General features: G+C 69.3%; 1 protein-coding gene across 1 annotated transcript in view; it reads left to right on the forward strand.

Moving 5' to 3' along the window:
- The first annotated feature begins 8,963 nt into the window (after positions 1 to 8,963).
- Positions 8,964 to 13,373, forward strand: part of KCNN3 (potassium calcium-activated channel subfamily N member 3) — an 81,588-nt gene continuing 77,178 nt past the window's right edge. The window contains 2 exon segments of the mRNA XM_075122767.1: positions 8,964 to 9,223; positions 9,225 to 9,408. Coding sequence (XP_074978868.1) covers positions 9,030 to 9,223; positions 9,225 to 9,408 — 378 coding nt within the window. The 5' untranslated portion in view covers positions 8,964 to 9,029.

Consider the following 13,373-nt stretch of genomic DNA (forward strand, 5'->3'; position numbering starts at 1 on the left):
CCCCCACCATGCACCCTCTGGTTCCATCGCGCACCCAACCCACCTAGGCCCCCCCTGCCCCCACCATGCACCCCCTGGTTCCATCGCGCACCCAACCCACCTAGGCCCCCAGCCCCCACCATGCACCCTCTGGTTCCATCACGCACCCAACCCACCTAGGCCCCCAGCCCCCACCATGCACCCCCTGGTTCCATCGTGCACCCAACCCACCTAGGCCCCCAGCCCCCACCATGCACCCCCTGGTTCCATCGTGCACCCAACCCACCTAGGCCCCCTGCCCCCACCATGCACCCCCTGGTTCCATCGTGCACCCAACACACCTAGGCCCCCTGCCCCCACCATGCACCCCCTGGTTCCATCGTGCACCCAACCCACCTAGGCCCCCTGCCCCCACCATGCACCCTCTGGTTCCATCGTGCACCCAACCCACCTAGGCCCCCAGCCCCCACCATGCACCCCCTGGTTCCATCGCGCACCCAACCCACCTAGGCCCCCAGCCCCCACCATGCACCCCCTGGTTCCATCGCGCACCCAACCCACCTAGGCCCCCCCTTCCCCCACCATGCACCCCCTGGTTCCATCGCGCACCCAACCCACCTAGGCCCCCCCTGCCCCCACCATGCACCCCCTGGTTCCATCGCGCACCCAACCCACCTAGGCCCCCAGCCCCCACCATGCACCCCCTGGTTCCATCGCGCACCCAACCCACCTAGGCCCCCAGCCCCCACCATGCACCCTCTGGTTCCATCACGCACCCAACCCACCTAGGCCCCCAGCCCCCACCATGCACCCCCTGGTTCCATCGTGCACCCAACCCACCTAGGCCCCCAGCCCCCACCATGCACCCCCTGGTTCCATCGCGCACCCAACCCACCTAGGCCCCCTGCCCCCACCATGCACCCCCTGGTTCCATCGTGCACCCAACCCACCTAGGCCCCCTGCCCCCACCATGCACCCCCTGGTTCCATCGTGCACCCAACCCACCTAGGCCCCCTGCCCCCACCATGCACCCTCTGGTTCCATCGTGCACCCAACCCACCTAGGCCCCCAGCCCCCACCATGCACCCCCTGGTTCCATCGTGCACCCAACCCACCTAGGCCCCCCCTTCCCCCACCATGCACCCCCTGGTTCCATCGTGCACCCAACCCACCTAGGCCCCCAGCCCCCACCATGCACCCCCTGGTTCCATCGTGCACCCAACCCACCTAGGCCCCCAGCCCCCACCATGCACCCCCTGGTTCCATCGCGCACCCAACCCACCTAGGCCCCCCCTTCCCCCACCATGCACCCCCTGGTTCCATTGCGCACCCAACCCACCTAGGCCCCCCCTGCCCCCACCATGCACCCCCTGGTTCCATCGCGCACCCAACCCACCTAGGCCCCCAGCCCCCACCATGCACCCTCTGGTTCCATCACGCACCCAACCCACCTAGGCCCCCAGCCCCCACCATGCACCCCCTGGTTCCATCGTGCACCCAACCCACCTAGGCCCCCAGCCCCCACCATGCACCCCCTGGTTCCATCGTGCACCCAACCCACCTAGGCCCCCTGCCCCCACCATGCACCCCCTGGTTCCATCGCGCACCCAACCCACCTAGGCCCCCAGCCCCCACCATGCACCCCCTGGTTCCATCGTGCACCCAACCCACCTAGGCCCCCCCTGCCCCCACCATGCACCCCCTGGTTCCATCGCGCACCCAACCCACCTAGGGCCCCCTGCCCCCACCATGCACCCTCTGGTTCCATCGCGCACCCAACCCACCTAGGGCCCCCAGCCCCCACCATGCACCCCCTGGTTCCATCGTGCACCCAACCCACCTAGGCCCCCCCTGCCCCCACCATGCACCCCCTGGTTCCATCACGCACCCAACCCACCTAGGGCCCCCTGCCCCCACCATGCACCCTCTGGTTCCATCGCGCACCCAACCCACCTAGGGCCCCCTGCCCCCACCATGCACCCCCTGGTTCCATCGTGCACCCAACCCACCTAGGCCCCCTGCCCCCACCATGCACCCCCTGGTTCCATCGTGCACCCAACCCACCTAGGCCCCCTGCCCCCACCATGCACCCCCTGGTTCCATCGCGCACCCAACCCACCTAGGCCCCCTGCCCCCACCATGCACCCCCTGGTTCCATCGTGCACCCAACACACCTAGGCCCCCTGCCCCCACCATGCACCCCCTGGTTCCATCGTGCACCCAACCCACCTAGGCCCCCTGCCCCCACCATGCACCCTCTGGTTCCATCGTGCACCCAACCCACCTAGGCCCCCAGCCCCCACCATGCACCCCCTGGTTCCATCGCGCACCCAACCCACCTAGGCCCCCAGCCCCCACCATGCACCCCCTGGTTCCATCGCGCACCCAACCCACCTAGGCCCCCCCTTCCCCCACCATGCACCCCCTGGTTCCATCGCGCACCCAACCCACCTAGGCCCCCCCTGCCCCCACCATGCACCCCCTGGTTCCATCGCGCACCCAACCCACCTAGGCCCCCAGCCCCCACCATGCACCCCCTGGTTCCATCGCGCACCCAACCCACCTAGGCCCCCAGCCCCCACCATGCACCCTCTGGTTCCATCACGCACCCAACCCACCTAGGCCCCCAGCCCCCACCATGCACCCCCTGGTTCCATCGTGCACCCAACCCACCTAGGCCCCCAGCCCCCACCATGCACCCCCTGGTTCCATCGCGCACCCAACCCACCTAGGCCCCCTGCCCCCACCATGCACCCCCTGGTTCCATCGTGCACCCAACCCACCTAGGCCCCCTGCCCCCACCATGCACCCCCTGGTTCCATCGTGCACCCAACCCACCTAGGCCCCCTGCCCCCACCATGCACCCTCTGGTTCCATCGTGCACCCAACCCACCTAGGCCCCCAGCCCCCACCATGCACCCCCTGGTTCCATCGTGCACCCAACCCACCTAGGCCCCCCCTTCCCCCACCATGCACCCCCTGGTTTCATCGTGCACCCAACCCACCTAGGCCCCCAGCCCCCACCATGCACCCCCTGGTTCCATCGTGCACCCAACCCACCTAGGCCCCCAGCCCCCACCATGCACCCCCTGGTTCCATCGCGCACCCAACCCACCTAGGCCCCCCCTTCCCCCACCATGCACCCCCTGGTTCCATCGCGCACCCAACCCACCTAGGCCCCCCCTGCCCCCACCATGCACCCCCTGGTTCCATCGCGCACCCAACCCACCTAGGCCCCCAGCCCCCACCATGCACCCTCTGGTTCCATCACGCACCCAACCCACCTAGGCCCCCAGCCCCCACCATGCACCCCCTGGTTCCATCGTGCACCCAACCCACCTAGGCCCCCAGCCCCCACCATGCACCCCCTGGTTCCATCGCGCACCCAACCCACCTAGGCCCCCTGCCCCCACCATGCACCCCCTGGTTCCATCGCGCACCCAACCCACCTAGGCCCCCAGCCCCCACCATGCACCCCCTGGTTCCATCGTGCACCCAACCCACCTAGGCCCCCCCTGCCCCCACCATGCACCCCCTGGTTCCATCGCGCACCCAACCCACCTAGGGCCCCCTGCCCCCACCATGCACCCTCTGGTTCCATCGCGCACCCAACCCACCTAGGGCCCCCAGCCCCCACCATGCACCCCCTGGTTCCATCGTGCACCCAACCCACCTAGGCCCCCCCTGCCCCCACCATGCACCCCCTGGTTCCATCACGCACCCAACCCACCTAGGGCCCCCTGCCCCCACCATGCACCCTCTGGTTCCATCGCGCACCCAACCCACCTAGGGCCCCCTGCCCCCACCATGCACCCTCTGGTTCCATCGCGCACCCAACCCACCTAGGGCCCCCTGCCCCCACCATGCACCCCCTGGTTCCATCGTGCACCCAACCCACCTAGGGCCCCCTGCCCCCACCATGCACCCTCTGGTTCCATCGCGCACCCAACCCACCTAGGGCCCCCTGCCCCCACCATGCACCCCCTGGTTCCATCGTGCACCCAACCCACCTAGGCCCCCTGCCCCCACCATGCACCCCCTGGTTCCATCGTGCACCCAACCCACCTAGGCCCCCCCTGCCCCCACCATGCACCCCCTGGTTCCATCGCGCACCCAACCCACCTAGGCCCCCTGCCCCCACCATGCACCCTCTGGTTCCATCACGCACCCAACCCACCTAGGCCCCCAGCCCCCACCATGCACCCCCTGGTTCCATCGCGCACCCAACCCACCTAGGCCCCCTGCCCCCACCATGCACCCTCTGGTTCCATCGCGCACCCAACCCACCTAGGCCCCCAGCCCCCACCATGCACCCCCTGGTTCCATCGCGCACCCAACCCACCTAGGGCCCCCTGCCCCCACCATGCACCCCCTGGTTCCATCGCGCACCCAACCCACCTAGGCCCCCTGCCCCCACCATGCACCCTCTGGTTCCATCGCGCACCCAACCCACCTAGGCCCCCAGCCCCCACCATGCACCCCCTGGTTCCATCGCGCACCCAACCCACCTAGGCCCCCTGCCCCCACCATGCACCCTCTGGTTCCATCGCGCACCCAACCCACCTAGGCCCCCAGCCCCCACCATGCACCCCCTGGTTCCATCGTGCACCCAACCCACCTAGGCCCCCTGCCCCCACCATGCACCCCCTGGTTCCATCGCGCACCCAACCCACCTAGGCCCCCCCTGCCCCCACCATGCACCCCCTGGTTCCATCGCGCACCCAACCCACCTAGGGCCCCCTGCCCCCACCATGCACCCCCTGGTTCCATCGCGCACCCAACCCACCTAGGCCCCCTGCCCCCACCATGCACCCTCTGGTTCCATCGCGCACCCAACCCACCTAGGCCCCCCCTGCCCCCACCATGCACCCCCTGGTTCCATCGCGCACCCAACCCACCTAGGCCCCCAGCCCCCACCATGCACCCTCTGGTTCCATCACGCACCCAACCCACCTAGGCCCCCAGCCCCCACCATGCACCCCCTGGTTCCATCGTGCACCCAACCCACCTAGGCCCCCAGCCCCCACCATGCACCCCCTGGTTCCATCGTGCACCCAACCCACCTAGGCCCCCTGCCCCCACCATGCACCCCCTGGTTCCATCGTGCACCCAACACACCTAGGCCCCCTGCCCCCACCATGCACCCCCTGGTTCCATCGTGCACCCAACCCACCTAGGCCCCCTGCCCCCACCATGCACCCTCTGGTTCCATCGTGCACCCAACCCACCTAGGCCCCCAGCCCCCACCATGCACCCCCTGGTTCCATCGCGCACCCAACCCACCTAGGCCCCCAGCCCCCACCATGCACCCCCTGGTTCCATCGCGCACCCAACCCACCTAGGCCCCCCCTTCCCCCACCATGCACCCCCTGGTTCCATCGCGCACCCAACCCACCTAGGCCCCCCCTGCCCCCACCATGCACCCCCTGGTTCCATCGCGCACCCAACCCACCTAGGCCCCCAGCCCCCACCATGCACCCCCTGGTTCCATCGCGCACCCAACCCACCTAGGCCCCCAGCCCCCACCATGCACCCTCTGGTTCCATCACGCACCCAACCCACCTAGGCCCCCAGCCCCCACCATGCACCCCCTGGTTCCATCGTGCACCCAACCCACCTAGGCCCCCAGCCCCCACCATGCACCCCCTGGTTCCATCGCGCACCCAACCGACCTAGGCCCCCTGCCCCCACCATGCACCCCCTGGTTCCATCGTGCACCCAACCCACCTAGGCCCCCTGCCCCCACCATGCACCCCCTGGTTCCATCGTGCACCCAACCCACCTAGGCCCCCTGCCCCCACCATGCACCCTCTGGTTCCATCGTGCACCCAACCCACCTAGGCCCCCAGCCCCCACCATGCACCCCCTGGTTCCATCGTGCACCCAACCCACCTAGGCCCCCCCTTCCCCCACCATGCACCCCCTGGTTCCATCGTGCACCCAACCCACCTAGGCCCCCAGCCCCCACCATGCACCCCCTGGTTCCATCGTGCACCCAACCCACCTAGGCCCCCAGCCCCCACCATGCACCCCCTGGTTCCATCGCGCACCCAACCCACCTAGGCCCCCCCTTCCCCCACCATGCACCCCCTGGTTCCATCGCGCACCCAACCCACCTAGGCCCCCCCTGCCCCCACCATGCACCCCCTGGTTCCATCGCGCACCCAACCCACCTAGGCCCCCAGCCCCCACCATGCACCCTCTGGTTCCATCACGCACCCAACCCACCTAGGCCCCCAGCCCCCACCATGCACCCCCTGGTTCCATCGTGCACCCAACCCACCTAGGCCCCCAGCCCCCACCATGCACCCCCTGGTTCCATCGTGCACCCAACCCACCTAGGCCCCCTGCCCCCACCATGCACCCCCTGGTTCCATCGCGCACCCAACCCACCTAGGCCCCCAGCCCCCACCATGCACCCCCTGGTTCCATCGTGCACCCAACCCACCTAGGCCCCCCCTGCCCCCACCATGCACCCCCTGGTTCCATCGCGCACCCAACCCACCTAGGGCCCCCTGCCCCCACCATGCACCCTCTGGTTCCATCGCGCACCCAACCCACCTAGGCCCCCCCTGCCCCCACCATGCACCCCCTGGTTCCATCACGCACCCAACCCACCTAGGGCCCCCTGCCCCCACCATGCACCCCCTGGTTCCATCGTGCACCCAACCCACCTAGGCCCCCTGCCCCCACCATGCACCCCCTGGTTCCATCGCGCACCCAACCCACCTAGGCCCCCCCTGCCCCCACCATGCACCCCCTGGTTCCATCGCGCACCCAACCCACCTAGGCCCCCCCTGCCCCCACCATGCACCCCCTGGTTCCATCGCGCACCCAACCCACCTAGGCCCCCCCTGCCCCCACCATGCACCCCCTGGTTCCATCGCGCACCCAACCCACCTAGGCCCCCAGCCCCCACCATGCACCCCCTGGTTCCATCGCGCACCCAACCCACCTAGGCCCCCAGCCCCCACCATGCACCCTCTGGTTCCATCACGCACCCAACCCACCTAGGCCCCCAGCCCCCACCATGCACCCCCTGGTTCCATCGTGCACCCAACCCACCTAGGCCCCCAGCCCCCACCATGCACCCCCTGGTTCCATCGCGCACCCAACCGACCTAGGCCCCCTGCCCCCACCATGCACCCCCTGGTTCCATCGTGCACCCAACCCACCTAGGCCCCCTGCCCCCACCATGCACCCCCTGGTTCCATCGTGCACCCAACCCACCTAGGCCCCCTGCCCCCACCATGCACCCTCTGGTTCCATCGTGCACCCAACCCACCTAGGCCCCCAGCCCCCACCATGCACCCCCTGGTTCCATCGTGCACCCAACCCACCTAGGCCCCCCCTTCCCCCACCATGCACCCCCTGGTTCCATCGTGCACCCAACCCACCTAGGCCCCCAGCCCCCACCATGCACCCCCTGGTTCCATCGTGCACCCAACCCACCTAGGCCCCCAGCCCCCACCATGCACCCCCTGGTTCCATCGCGCACCCAACCCACCTAGGCCCCCCCTTCCCCCACCATGCACCCCCTGGTTCCATCGCGCACCCAACCCACCTAGGCCCCCCCTGCCCCCACCATGCACCCCCTGGTTCCATCGCGCACCCAACCCACCTAGGCCCCCAGCCCCCACCATGCACCCTCTGGTTCCATCACGCACCCAACCCACCTAGGCCCCCAGCCCCCACCATGCACCCCCTGGTTCCATCGTGCACCCAACCCACCTAGGCCCCCAGCCCCCACCATGCACCCCCTGGTTCCATCGTGCACCCAACCCACCTAGGCCCCCTGCCCCCACCATGCACCCCCTGGTTCCATCGCGCACCCAACCCACCTAGGCCCCCAGCCCCCACCATGCACCCCCTGGTTCCATCGTGCACCCAACCCACCTAGGCCCCCCCTGCCCCCACCATGCACCCCCTGGTTCCATCGCGCACCCAACCCACCTAGGGCCCCCTGCCCCCACCATGCACCCTCTGGTTCCATCGCGCACCCAACCCACCTAGGCCCCCCCTGCCCCCACCATGCACCCCCTGGTTCCATCACGCACCCAACCCACCTAGGGCCCCCTGCCCCCACCATGCACCCCCTGGTTCCATCGTGCACCCAACCCACCTAGGCCCCCTGCCCCCACCATGCACCCCCTGGTTCCATCGCGCACCCAACCCACCTAGGCCCCCCCTGCCCCCACCATGCACCCCCTGGTTCCATCGCGCACCCAACCCACCTAGGCCCCCCCTGCCCCCACCATGCACCCCCTGGTTCCATCGCGCACCCAACCCACCTAGGCCCCCCCTGCCCCCACCATGCACCCCCTGGTTCCATCGCGCACCCAACCCACCTAGGCCCCCTGCCCCCACCATGCACCCCCTCGCCTCGCCCCTCCCATCCCCTTCTTCGGGGCGCTCCCAGCAGACGCCGCCGCCCCTAGGCCCCGCCCCGCCGCGGCTGGGCCCCGCCCCACAGGTGCCCGGCGCGCCCCGCCCCTCCCGGGCAGGCGGCCAACTACAAGTCCCGCCCCGCCCGCCGGCTCCGCGCAGGCGCGGCCCCGCCCCGCGGCCAGGCAGGGCGGGGCGGCCAATAGGCTGCGGCGGCGGGCGCGAGGGGGCGGGGCCGGGCGCGGGGGGGGCGGGGCCGGCGAGCACAAGGCGCCCGCCGCGCAGCCCCGGCGAAGCCGCCCAGCCGCCCCGCGCCCCCGCCGCCGCCCCGCACATGCCCGCGCGCGGGAGGGAGGCCGCCGGGCACGGGCCGCCGCGGGGCGCGCGCTGAGGCGGCCCCCGCCCCCCTCAGCATGGAGGCGCCGCCGCCGCCGCCGCCGCCGGGGGCCCCCGAGGAGCCGCCGCGGGCCGGGCCCCGGCTGCTGCACGCCTCGCCCGGCGCGCCGCCCGCCGCCCGCCCGGGCAGCCAGCGGGCCCTGAGCGAGCCGCCGGGCGGCCCCGCGCCGGGCCCCCGGCACCGGCAGCCCAGCCCGCTGGCGCCGCGGCGGGACAGCAACCCCTTCACCGAGATCGCCGTCAGCTCCTGCAAGTACAGCGGCGGCGGCATGAAGCCGCTCAGCCGCCTCAGCGCCTCCCGCCGCAACCTGCTGGAGGCCGAGCCCGAGGGGCAGCCGCTGCAGCCCTTCGGCCCGGGCCCGCCGCCGCCCGCCCCGCCGCCGCCGCCGCCGCCGCCCGAGATCGTGGTGTCCCGCGAGGGGGGGGGGCCCGCCCGCGCCGCCGCCGCCCGCCCGGCGCCCGCCCGCGCCCGGCGCCTTCGCCCGCGCGCCCAAGCGGAAGCACCAGAACATCGGCTACCGGCTCGGGCACCGGCGCGCGCTCTTCGAGAAGCGCAAACGCCTCAGCGACTACGCGCTCATCTTCGGCATGTTCGGCATCGTCGTCATGGTGATCGAGACCGAGCTCTCCTGGGGGCTCTACTCCAAGGTGGGCCCCCCCCGCCCCGGGGCGACTCCGGCGGCGGGGGTGACTCTGAGGGGGGGCGGGGGCCCTCCGGGGGGTGTGGCGGGGGGGGCAGGTGTGACTCCGGGGGGCCCCCCCGGGATGACTGTAAATGGGGCGGGGCGGAGGGGGGCAGGTGTGACTCGGGGGGGGCGGGGCGGAGGGGGGCAGGTGTGACTCGGGGGGGGCGGGGCGGAGGGGGGCAGGTGTGACTCGGGGGGGGCGGGGCGGAGGGGGGCAGGTGTGACTCGGGGGGGGCGGGGCGGAGGGGGGCAGGTGTGACTCGGGGGGGGCGGGGCGGAGGGGGGCAGGTGTGACTCGGGGGGGCGGGGCGGAGGGGGGCAGGTGTGACTCTGGGGGGCGGGGCGGAGGGGGGCAGGTGTGACTCTGGGGGGGGCGGGGCGGAGGGGGGCAGGTGTGACTCTGGGGCCCCCCCAGGGCGACTCTAAATGGGGCGGGGCGGAGGGGGGCAGGTGTGACTCTGGGGGGGCGGGGCGGAGGGGGGCAGGTGTGACTCTGGGGCCCCCCCGGGGCGACTCTAAATGGGGCGGGGCGGAGGGGGGCAGGTGTGACTCTGGGGCCCCCCCGGGGTGACTCTAAATGGGGTGGAGGGGGGCAGGTCTGACTCTGGGGGGGGCGTGGCAGAGGTGGGCAGGTCTGACTCTGGGGGGGGCGTGGCAGAGGGGGGCAGGTGTGACTCTGGGGGGGCGGGGTGATAGTTGGGGGTGGGGGGCTGGGGTAGGGGGCTCGGCCCAGGGGCTCTGAGGCTGTAGTTGGGGGTGGAGGGTGGGTCTCAGCCCTCCCCGGGGTGCCCCAGAGCCCCCAGGCGTTACGGAGCAATCTCCAGCGAAAGGTTTTACGTTCTGTGATAAAACCCTCCAGGGACACGTTCCCCCCCCACCCTATAGCAGCCTGGGGCGGGGCTCCCTCCCCCGACTCCCTCTCCCTGCGCTGGCTCTGCAGCTTGGCTCTCCCCACCCGGGGTGTCCCCCCTCCACGCCCACAGCAGCAGCGGGCATGGCCGCAGGCGAGCCCCCTGGCTGGCGGAGCGGAGGGGCTGGGGGCGCTAGGGTCAGAGGCACCTTCCCCACACGCCGAGCAGAGCAGGGGCCCCGGGGATCCACGGTGGCTGGATGCGCTTTGCACTTGTTACAGCCCAGAGCTGCGGGATGGGGACAGGGTGGAGGGAGAAGCTGCTTCCTCTGAGTTCACAGTGGGGGTGGGTGTGAGGGGGGATTTGCCTGGTGTCGGTTCTCTCTCTCTCTCCTCCTCCCCTCCCCCCCTTGGCTATCCCCGTGGGGTGGGCGGGCTGCTTGGTGCTGCTCAGCTGTTGATTTTCAGTAGAGCTAATTTCAGACAGGGCGCAGCTGTTGTAAGGCTGGCACATTATTCTGTGAAACCCAGCCGCGGAGCAGGGGCCGGGGATGCCTCTGGCAATGGGAGTCCAGTGGCTCTGGAGGGCAGGCGCTGCCCCTGGCTCCTGCCCCCTACCAGCCACTGCCTTAGTTCTCAGTTCCCCCTCTGTGCTCAGAGAGCGCTCTCTGATCCCCGCTTTCCTGCCCTCCACAGCTCGACCCCATCCCTCCTGGCAGCCCCAATGGCCTAGCTCCTGTGGGATTGTTCGCTCTGGTGGACTGGCCGCCCCAGAGCTGCTTTTTCCTCAACGCCTGCTCTTGTGTGTATTGTCATAGCCCCGGTTCAGCCTTAGGGCCCCTTGTGTGGGGGGCTGTACAGAGACCCTGCCCAGGAGGCTCCTTGTTTGGGTGTGGCTGGGGATTCCCCTTGGCTGGCTCTGTCCCCTTCGGGAGAGGGGGCCTGGCCCAGCTATGTTCTGCTATCTGCTTAGAGGAAATTTCCCCATGTGATTGAGCCTTGAGCCCAAGCAGCTGGACCCTGGGGCTGGCTGAGCCCTGTGAAATGCTTCCTTCCTGATAGAAAGTGAGGGCGAAGTTGCCCCACCCCCCCATCCCCAGCTGTCCTGTCATGGGCTCCCCTGGAGCTGGGGATGTGCCTTTGCCTTGGCACAGGGGGTAGCCCCTTGTGCCTTCGGCCCTCCCAGGAGCAGGACCCCTCTCGCAGTAGCACCGTTCCCAGAAGGAAAGACCCACCCCCTTTTTGCTCCAGTGGATACACTGAGCCAGCACGTGGTGGTGCTGGTGGGACTGGGTTCCCCAGGGCTCATTGCATGAGTCAAGCTCCGTGACTCCCCCATGGGATTCTGGGCTCTACCCGAGGCTGGAGCGGGCTGGAGCTGGCTACCTCCTAACTAAGGGATGTCTGGTGCCTTTCCCTCCTGTTCCCTTGGGCTCTCCCGACTCCCCATGCTCAGGCCCAGAGGAGGGTGGCTGCCTGTAGGCAGTGCTGGCATGCAGGGGTCACACCTGGCTCCTCCGTCTGTCTGGCCTTGTTTGCAAACAGCCACCAGCCCTGAGGGCACAGCTGTCTGCTCGCTGCCTGGCAGCCCCCAGCCTGGTCTCTGGGGTGGGGCTGAGCCTGGGGGTGGGGATCTCCATGCTCTTGGATTTGCAGGCTCCTACAAGAGGGTCAGCAGCATTTCAACCCCCGTGGCAGGGGTGGCACCATTAAAATGGCTGCTTGGCCTCCCTGGGGCACTGCCCTTGACCCTTGCCGCTGCTCTGCGCCTGGGCCCAGCACTTAGAGGTCTGAAATATTGGGGGCTGTGCCCTAATCTGGGAGCAGCCCAGGCTTAGTGCCCCTCACAATCTGGCTTTAAGTATTTTATTTTGCTGGCTCTGCGACCCCAACCTCGCTTGAAAACACTGCCTGGGGCTGGATGCTTGGGCCACAGTCAGAGCATGTGCAAGCGGGTCCTGCCGACCCCAGCCCTGAACAGGGCCCTCGAGTACCAACTGCTGGAGACAAGCCCCACGGCTCAAAGTTGATCCCTGTGTAGTTAGAAGCTGCTCTGCATGAGCTTGTCCGCGCAACATGTGTGCGAGACCCAGTGTCCCAGCTTGCTCCCTAGCACCCCATGTGGCAGTGAATGGCACACTGCGCGCCCCCTCTCCCTCAGAACTCTCTGTGCCCGGAGTCTGTGGCACAGGCACCCCCAGCTAGTATACTGGTGTGCCCCCCCCGGCTCCCTTTCTCTCTCTCTAGCTGTGCGCTGGCAGGGATATGAATAACTCTTTGTATAGACATCTGTCATGTTATTTATACCTATCTGGAGAGGGGAGATGAATAGGCATCCACGCTAGCGGGGTGTGTGCAGTGCAGGCAGGGGCCGGTGGAATGGTCAGGCGCTGGGCTGTGTGGAGAGGGGGATCTGTGCAGCTTGTCCCATTCCTTCGCATTCCTTTGACTCTTGCTAACAGGGGTTTGCAGCCAGGCAGCTGGGCTGGTGTCAGGCAGAGCTCAGGTCACATGGGCACAGAGGGAGCAGCAAGATAGGGAGTTGTGTGGGAAGGGGCTGCTCTCTGCTTCCTGCAGCAATCTGAGGAGCTGGGCAATGGGGGGGCAGAAGAGGAAAGGCTGCTTCAGCACTCAGCTCCTGCCTTCCTTCATTTCCCTTGAAACCAAAAATCAGGAGGAAAGGAGAAATGCCTGACCGTATTGGTGGGTGCATAGGGCACCCAAATGGGAGACTGGCACTGATCTGCGGGGTGGAGCATGGCTGGGTTGGGCTGTTGGCTGGGCTATGCAGGGATTGAGGGGCGGGGGGAACGACAGGGCTAGTTCTGTGTGTTTCAGAGAGGAATATACAGGCGGTGGGGTGAGTGTTCAGGTCACCCCCTGCTGCAGCGAGGTCCGTGGCACCAAGGGCATGGGGTAGGATCCCCTGTGCTCAAATTAATTCCACTTAGGTTTGCTCAAGGCTCTTGGGTGGAGGAGCTGGGTGACTCCAGGGCTGTGGCTCTGACTTGCTCCCTCACCCCCCAGCTGGCTGCTGGATCTTTCTGGTGCCTTGTTCCTGTGTGGCCCTGATGTGG

The sequence above is a fragment of the Caretta caretta genome, chromosome 24 (genome assembly GCF_965140235.1).
Source record: "Caretta caretta isolate rCarCar2 chromosome 24, rCarCar1.hap1, whole genome shotgun sequence".
NCBI classification, from domain to species: domain Eukaryota; kingdom Metazoa; phylum Chordata; order Testudines; family Cheloniidae; genus Caretta; species Caretta caretta.